Raw genomic sequence first — 9,480 nt, 5'->3', positions numbered from 1 at the left:
TGAGGGGAGAAGAGAGGGGAGAAGAGAGGGGGGACGTGTATGGAAGATAAATTTAGAAATAAGGGCAGAGAGAGGAGAGGAGAGGAGAGGAGGAGAGGAGAGGAGGAGGAGGAGAGGAGGAAAGGAGAGGAGGAGGAGAGGAGGAATTGGAAGTGACAGACGGAGAGGAGGGAGAAAAACACTCAGAGGGACAACAAGGGACAAGGGGGGGACCGGGAGGAGGGGGCTGGGGGTTCTTTTTTTTGGAAATCTCCGGCTAAACTTTTTTTTCCAGTTGGCACTGGGAGTGCTGGGGGGGTAGAAGGAGGTCCTGAGCCCCCCAGTGAGGGAGGAGATTGTCTTCAACAAGTGATCCTCTTCTACCCCCAGAACAATCATCCGCCCGCTACTCCCCAATCTTCCCAAATCACTCCATCCCAGGGACCCCTGAGAACAGAGCACCCAGAGGGGCCACACCATGGGCAGAGGGGTGAGTCCCACACATTGCATGGCTTCTGTTTACAGGATGGGAGAGATGGGGTGTGTATGTGTGTGTTATAGCTGTATGCATGTATGTGTATGTATGTGTGTGTTTTACAGGTGTGTGTGAATGTGTGTTATAAGTGTATGTGTATATGTGTATGTTATAGGTGTGTGTGTATATGTGTGTATTATAAGTGTGTGTGTTTATGTGTGTTATAGGTGTGTGTATATATGTGTGTGTTATAGGTGTGTGTGTTTATGTGTGTTATAGGTGTGTGTGTGTGTATATGTGTGTGTTATAGATGTATGTGTGTATATGTGTGTATTATAGGTGTATGTGTGCGTATGTGTGTGTTATAGGTGTATGTATATATGTGTGTGTTATTGGTGTGTGTGTATTATAGGTGTATGTTATAGGTGTATGTGTGTGTTATAGATGTATGTATATATGTGTGTGTTATTGGTGTATGTATATATGTGTATGTTATAGATGTATGTGTATACGTGTGTGTTATTGGTGTATGTATATATGTGTATGTTATAGATGTATGTGTGTATATGTGTGTATTATAGGTGTGTGTGTATACGTGTGTGTTATAGATGTATGTGTGCGTTATTGGTGTATGTGTATACGTGTGTGTTACAGATGTATGTGTATATGTGTGTATTATAGATGTATGTGTGTGTTATTGGTGTGTGTGTATATGTGTGTATTATAGATGTATGTTATAGGTGTATGTGTGCGTATGTGTGTGTTATAGGTGTATGTGTATATGTGTGTGTTATAGGTGTATGTATATATGTGTGTGTTATTGGTGTATGTTATAGGTGTATGTGTGTGTTATAGATGTATGTGTATATGTGTGTGTTATAGGTGTGTGTGTATACGTGTGTGTTATAGCCAGGGGCGGACTGACCATTTGGAAACTCGGGCACTGCATGAGGGCCCGGGGTCAGTAGGGGGCCCTATGAGATGCCCCTGGTACCTTTTTCATAGGCTTTTTTGAGTTTGGGCAAGGACACAGGGGCCCCATGATCCCCTATTGCCCAGGGCCCCCGTGAGTTGTCAGTCCGCCCCTGGTTATAGCTGTATGTATGTATATATGTAAAGTGCTGCGTAAATTGACGGCGCTATATAAGTACCTGTAATAAATAAATGTGTATATGTGTGTTTGTATATGTACGTATATTTGTGGTGTGTATGTGTGTTATAGGTATATGTATATGTGTGTTTTAGAGGTGTATGTGTGAATATGTATGTATATTTGTGGTGTGTGTTATAGCTGTATGTGTATATGTGTGTTATAGGTGTGTGTTTGTATATGTAAGTATATTGTAATGTATGTGTGTTATACGTGTATGTGTATATGTGTGTTTTATAGGTATATGTGTGTGTATATGTATGTATATGTGCTGTGTGTGTGTATATGTGTGTGTTATAGGTGTATGTGTGTGTGTATTTGGGGTATGTGTATATGTAAAGTATATGTGGTATATGGTGTATGTACAGTATGATTATGTTGTGTATGTCTATACGTGGTGTATGTTATTGTATGTTGTGTAGGTTTGTGTGTTTATGTGTGTCGTTGTATGTGTGTGTAGGTATGTGTATATGGTGTACTATACGTATGTGGAATACGTTTGTGTAATGTATGTATGTGTGCGGGCTGCAGGGAATGAGAAGAGAGTGAAGAATGATAGGTGTGCAGAGCAGAGTGGGGGGATTGCTGCTGGCACCGTGAGGAGCACTGACACACAGAGCAATGGGGGAGGGGTAGTATAGGATGAGAAGGAGGGAAAAATAGCAATGAATTTAAAGGCATATTGTTAGATCATTGAGAAAAAAATATCTATCTATCTATCTATCTATCTATCTATCTATCTATCTATCTATCTATCTATTATCTATTATCTATCTATCTATTATCTATCTATCTATCTATCTATCTATCTATCTATCTATCTATTATCTATCTATCTATCTATCTATCTATCTATTATCTATCTATCTAATATCTATCTATCTATTATCTATCTATCTATCTATTATCTATCTATTATCTATCTATTATCTATCTATCTATCTATTATCTATTATCTATCTATCTATCTATCTATCTATCTATTATCTATCTATCTATCTATCTATCCATCTATCTATCTATTATCTATCTATCTATTATCTATCTATCTATCTATTATCTATCTATTATCTATCTATCTATTATCTATCTATCTATTATCTATCTATTATCTATCTATCCATCTATCTATTATCTATCTATCTATTATCTATCTATCTATCTATCTATCTATCTATCTATCTATTATCTATCTATCTATCTATCTATCTATCTATCATCTATCTATCATCTATCTATTATCTATTATCTATCTATCTATCTATCTATCTATCTATCTATCTATTATCTATCTATCTATCTATCTATCTATCTATTATCTATCTATCTATCTATCTATCTATCTATCTATCTATCTATTATCTATCTATTATCTATCTATCTATCTATCTATCTATCTATCTATCTATCTATCTATCTATCTATCTATCTATTATCTATCTATTATCTATTATCTATCTATCTATCTATCTATCTATCTATCTATCTATCTATCTATTATCTATCTATTATCTATCTATCTATCTATCTATTATCTATCTATTATCTATCTATTATCTTTCTATCTATCTATTATCTATCTATCTATTATCTATCTATCTATCTATCTATTATCTATCTATCTATCTATTATCTATCTATCTATCTATCTATCTATCTATCTATCTATCTATCTATCTATCATCTATCTATTATCTATCTATCTATCTATCTATCTATTATCTATCTATCTATCTATCTATCTATCTATCTATTATCTATCTATCTATCTATTATCTATCTATCTATTATCTATCTATCTATCTATTATCTATCTATCTATCTATCTATCTATCTATCTATCTATCTATCTATTATCTATCTATCTATCTATTATCTATCTATCTATTATCTATCTATTATCTATCTATCTATCTATCTATCTATTATCTATCTATCTATTATCTATCTATCTATTATCTATCTATCTATCTATCTATCTATCTATCTATCTATCTATCTATCTATTTATCTATCTATCTATCTATCTATCTATCTATCTATCTATCTATCTATCTATCTATCTATTATCTATTATCTATCTATTATCTATCTATCTATCTTTCTATCTATTATCTATTATCTATCTATTATCTATCTATCTATCTATCTATCTATCTATCTATCTATCTATCTATCTATCTATCTATCTATCTATCTATTATCTATCTATCTATTATCTATCTATCTATTATCTATCTATCTATCTATCTATCTATCTATCTATCTATTATCTATCTATCTATTATCTATCTATTATCTATCTATCTATCTATCTATTATCTATCTATTATCTATCTATCTATCTATCTATCTATCTATCTATCTATCTATCTATCTCTCTATCTATCCTTCCATCCGTCTACCTGTCTCTCCGTCTCTCTCGTTTCTCTTGGTCCACACTTGTTCTCCCTCCAGCTCTGTATGGTGACCCAGATTCTGTATAGATATTTCTATACTCTCAGCCCACATGGGAGATATAAGAAGCTTAGAGGGAAGAATTCCATCTCCATCTCAGACTTGACATCCAATTAGCAGCCGCCTTTCATTGGTCCATGAGTTCTTTGCTGGTGAAAGCTCATATTTGATTGGTTTAGTGCGCAGTGTCATGGCCGCTCTGTCTTCAGTTCCATTCTCTGGATGGTTCGGATGTTTCGTCTCCAATAACTGAGATTAATCAAAGTCTTTTCCCAGGAACAGAGCCGGGACCGGCAGCAGTTCCCTAATTGCAGAAAGCGATGTGTCTGTGTCCAATGTAGAAATATCCAAAGCAGCAAACGAAGGATTCATTCCTCAATTCAGACCGGCAGCTACATAAAAAGTTGGAATAGATCATCGGGAATTGATTTATCTACCAATGAAATTTTAAACTCTGTCTGGCCAGTCTTGTGATCCAGACAGCCCTACCAGAAAGCACAACAAGGACGAACGCTGATTAACATCATCCCTAGAAAGTTCTCCGGACAAAGCCAAAGATGGCAAGTCATTGTCCAATCAGTAGGCTCTGGGGGTGGAGCACAGGAAGCTGCATTACCCAGCTTGGGTTTCTTGCCTGCCTGGCTGTGCAGTGTAGCTGTGTGAATCACAACGCTGGCTGAACAAAAAAAATAAACTGTTTGACTCATAAAACAGTAAATGTGTATTTCAGCTTTGGCCTCTGAGTGGAGCTGCCCTTTAAGGTGACCTCTGACCCCACACTCAAGCTGAAGCCTTTACAACTGTCCAGGATTGTGCCGGAACAGTCCAGCATCTTGGCCCTCTGTCCCACGGTGCCCATTATGAGGGGTTCCCGCCATCCCTGTGCTGAGTTCCCGGGTCTGTACACCCGCTGTGCCCATTATGAGGGGTTCCCACCATCAGTGTGCTGAGTTCCCGGGTCTTTACACCCGCTGTGCCCATTATGAGGGGTTTCCACCATCCCTGTGCTGAGTTCCCAGGTCTGTACACCTGCTGTGCCCATTATGAGGGGTTCCCACCATCAGTGTGCTGAGTTCCCGGGTCTGTACACCCGCTGTGCCCATTATGAGGGGTTTCCACCATCCCTGTGCTGAGTTCCCGGGTCTGTACACCCGCTGTGCCCATTATGAAGGGTTCCCACCATCCCTGTGTTGAGTTCCCAAGTCTGTACACCCGCTGTGCCCATTATGAGGGGTTTCCGCCATCCCTGTGCTGAGTTCCAAGGTCTATACCCATGCTGTGCCCATTATGAGGGTTTCCCTCCATGAGTTCCTGGGTCTGTACACCTGCTCTGCCCATTATCAAGGGTTCCCACCATCCCTGTGCTGAGTTCCCGGGTCTGTACACCCGGTCTGCCCATTATGAGGGGTTCCCACCATCCCTGTGCTGAGTTCCCAGGTCTGTACACCTGCTGTGCTCATTATCAGGGGTTCCCACCATCCCTGTGCTGAGTTCCCAGGTCTGTACACCTGCTTTGCCCATTATGAAGGGTTCCCACCATTCCTGTGCTGAGTTCCTGGGTCTGTACTCCCACTGTGCCCATTAAGAGGGGTTCCCACCATCCCTGTGCCGAGTCCCCGGATCCATTCCTGCACAATGCTTTTTCCCTTGACAAATGAACAACAATTTGGTTCTGCAGTTTTCCATCCTTCACTCACATAACTTTAGAGGGAACACTTGGAATCCTCATCTATGATGTAGGTGTTTGTTCACTTCCCACGAACGATACAACCTTGGCAGCTCGTCGGTCCCAGAATAGCTGTGTTCTCACAGAATGAGATGTCCTGGAGGAATTAGGGGTGAGGCTGTGTGTGGGGAGGGTTGGCCGAGCTCCGGGCCGGATGCAGAAGGTGGGTCAGGGGAGCTGAGAGAGAAACGTGATCTTCCCGTCCTCAGATCCCAACAGCTTGTACATGCATTTACCTCCCAGGTACTAGAGGGGTCTGACCACAGATCTACACGAGATTGCCCCAAGTATTGGTTGGCCGGCCTTCCCACACACATGACCTTTAATGGCCCCCCAGTCTTAGTCCGTAGGGTTCAATATTGAGTTGGCCCCGCCCTTTGCACACACATGACCTTTAATGGCCCCCCAGTCTTAGTCCGTAGGGTTCAATATTGAGTTGGCCCCGCCCTTTCCACACACATGACCTTTAATGGCCCCCCAGTCTTAATCCGTAGGGTTCAATATTGAGTTGGCCCCGCCCTTTGCGGCTATAACAGCTTCAACTCTTCTGGGAAGGCCGTCCACAAGGTTTAGGAGGGTGTCTATGGGAAGGTTGGACCATTCTTCCAGAAGCACATTTGTCAGGTCAGGCACTGATGTCGGGGGAGGAGGCCTGGCTCGCAGTCTCCGCTATAATTCATCCCAAAGGTGTTCTATGGGGTTGAGGTCAGGACTCTGTGCAGGCCAGTCAAGTTCCTCCACCCCAAACTGGCTCCTCCATGTCTTTATGGACCTTGCTTTGTGCACTGGTGGGCAGTCAGGTTGGAACAGGAAGGGGCCATCCCCAAACTCTGCATGAAATTGTCCAAAATGTCGCCTTAAGAGTACCCTTCACTGGAACTAGGGGGCCAAGCCCAACCCTTGAAAAACAACCCCCACCATAATCCCCCCTCCACCAAATTTTACACTTGGCACAATGCAGTCAGGCAAGTACCGTTCTCCTGGCAACCGCCAAACCCAGACACGTCCATCGGATTGCCAGATAGAGAAGCATGATTGGTCGCTCCAGAGAACACGTCTCTCCTGCTCTAGAGTCCAGTGGCAGCGTGCTTTACACCACAGCATCCAACACTTTGCATTGCACTTGGTGATGGAAGGCTTGGATGCAGTTGCTCGGCCATGGAAACCCATTCCATGAAGCTCTCTACGCACTGTTGTTGGGCTCATCTGAAGGCCACACCAAGTTTGGAGGTCTTTAGCTATTGACTCTGCAGACAGTTGGTGACTTCTGCGCACTGTGCGCTTCAGCATGTGCTGACCCCGCCCTGTCATGTGACGTGGCCTACCACTTGGTGGCTGAGTGGCTGTTGTTCCCAGTCGTTTCCACTTTGTTATAATCCCACTAGGGGCTTGATTGTATACACCTGTGTCCATGGAGGGGATTGGAACACCTGAATCACATAATTGGGAGGGCGGGGCCAATACTTTTGGCAATATAGTGTATCTCTAATTATCTATCTATTTTCTATCTATCTATTGATTGATCTATCTTTCTACCTATATTTTTCTTATTATCTATTTATTGATCTATCTTTCTATCTATATATTTCTAATTATCTATTGATTGATTGATCTGTCTGTCTACCTATATACTTCTAATTATCTATCTATCTACTGATCAATCTATTGATGGATCTATCTTTCCACCTACAGTGGGGATCGAAAGTTTGAGCACCCCAGCTAAAAATTTGTATTAATGTGCATAAAGAAGCCAAGGAAAGATGGAAAAATCTCCAAAAGGCATCAAATTAAAGATTAAACATTCTTATAATATGTCAACAAAAGTTAGATTTTATTTCCATCATTTACACTTTCAAAATAACAGAAAACAAAAAAATGGCATCTGCAAAAGTTTGGGCACCCTGCAGAATTTATAGCATGCACTGCCCCCTTTGCCAAGCTGAGACCTGCCAGTGTCATGGATTGTTCTCAATCATCGTCTGGGAAGACCAGGTGATGTCAATCTCAAAGGTTTTAAATGCCCCGACTCATCTGACCTTGCCCCAACAATCAGCACCATGGGTTCTTCTAAGCAGTTGTCTAGAAAACTGAAACTGAAAATAGTTGACGCTCACAAAGCTGGAGAAGGCTATAAGAAGATAGCAAAGCGTTTTCAGATGTCAATATCCTCTGTTCGGAATGTAATTAAGAAATGGCAGTCATCAGGAACAGTGGAAGTTAAAGCAAGATCTGGAAGACCAAGAAAAATATCAGACAGAACAGCTCGCAGGATTGTGAGAAAAACAATTAAAAACCCACGTTTGACTGCACGATCCCTCCAGAAAGATCTGGCAGACACTGGAGTTGTGGTCACTATTCCACTATAAAGAGATACTTGTACAAATATGGTCTTCATGGAAGAGTCATCAGAAGAAAACCTCTTCTACGTCCTCACCACAAAAATCATCGTTTGAACTTTGCAAATGAACATATAGATAAGCCTGATGCATTTTGGAAACAAGTTCTGTGGACCGATGAGGTTAAAATTGAACTTTTTGGCCAGAATGAGCAAAGGTACGTTTGGAGAAGAAGGGGCACAGAATTGAATGAAAAGAACCTCTGTCCAAATGTTAAGCATGGGGTTGGATCAATCAAGCTTTGGGGTTGTGTTGCAGCCAGTGGCACAGGGAACATCTCAGAGTAGAAGGAAAAATGGATTCAATAACATTTCAGCAAATTTTGGATGGTAACTTGATGCCATCTGTGAAAAAGCTGAAGTTAAAGAGAGGATGGCTTCTACAAATGGATAATGATCCTAAACACACCTCGAAATCCACGGGGGATTACATCAAGAGGCGTAAACTGAAGGTTTTGCCATGGCCTTCACAATCTCCTGACCTCAACATCATTGAAAATCTATGGATAGACCTTAAAAGAGCAGTGCGTGACAGACAGCCCAGAAATCTCAAAGAACTGGAAGACTTTTGTAAGGAAGAATGGGCAAAGATACCTCAAACAAGAATTGAAAGACTCTTGGCTGGCTACAAAAAGCGTTTACAAGCTGTGATACTTGCCAAAGGGGGCAGTACAAGATATTAACTCTGCAGGGTGCCCAAACTTTTGCAGACGCCATTTTTTTGTTTTCTGTTATTTTGAAAGTGTAAATGATGGAAATAAAATCTAACTTTTGTTGACATATTATAAGAATGTCTAATCTGTAATTTGATGCCTTTTGGAGATTTTTCCATCTTTCCTTGGATTCTTTATGCACATTAATACAAATTTTTAGCTGGGGTGCCCAAACTTTCCATCCCCACTGTATATATTTCTAATTATCTATCTATCTTTCTATTTACTGATCAAACTATTGATGGATCTATCTGTCTATCTATATATTCCTATCTATCTGTTGATATATCTTTCTATCTATATATTTCTAATAATCTATTGATTGATTGATCTGTCTGTCTACTTATATACTTCTAAATATCTATCTATTATCTATCTATCTATCTATCTATCTATTATCTATCTATTATCTATCTATCTATTATCTATCTATTATCTATCTATCTATTATCTATCTATTATCTATCTATTATCTATCTATCTATCTATCTATCTATCTATCTATCTATCTATCTATCTATTATCTATCTATCTATCTATCTATCTATCTATCTATTATCTATCTATTATCTATCTATCTATCTA

At 40.0% G+C, this 9,480-nt stretch overlaps 1 protein-coding gene across 1 annotated transcript in view; it reads left to right on the top strand.

Moving 5' to 3' along the window:
* Nucleotides 1-251: 251 nt before the first annotated feature.
* LOC149432801 (sodium/potassium-transporting ATPase subunit alpha-2) overlaps nt 252-9,480 on the top strand; it is a 63,844-nt gene continuing 54,615 nt past the window's right edge. Inside the window, exon 1 of the mRNA XM_089664929.1 lies at nt 252-469. Coding sequence (XP_089521055.1) covers nt 458-469 — 12 coding nt within the window. The 5' untranslated portion in view covers nt 252-457. The remainder of the gene's footprint in view (nt 470-9,480) is intronic.

This window comes from Staurois parvus, unplaced genomic scaffold (assembly GCF_062004578.1).
Source record: "Staurois parvus isolate SC_StPar_1 unplaced genomic scaffold, SC_StPar_1.0 ptg002105l, whole genome shotgun sequence".
Taxonomy (NCBI): domain Eukaryota; kingdom Metazoa; phylum Chordata; class Amphibia; order Anura; family Ranidae; genus Staurois; species Staurois parvus.
Note: the sequence above shows the minus strand (reverse complement) of the source record. Positions and strands in the feature narration are given on the sequence as shown.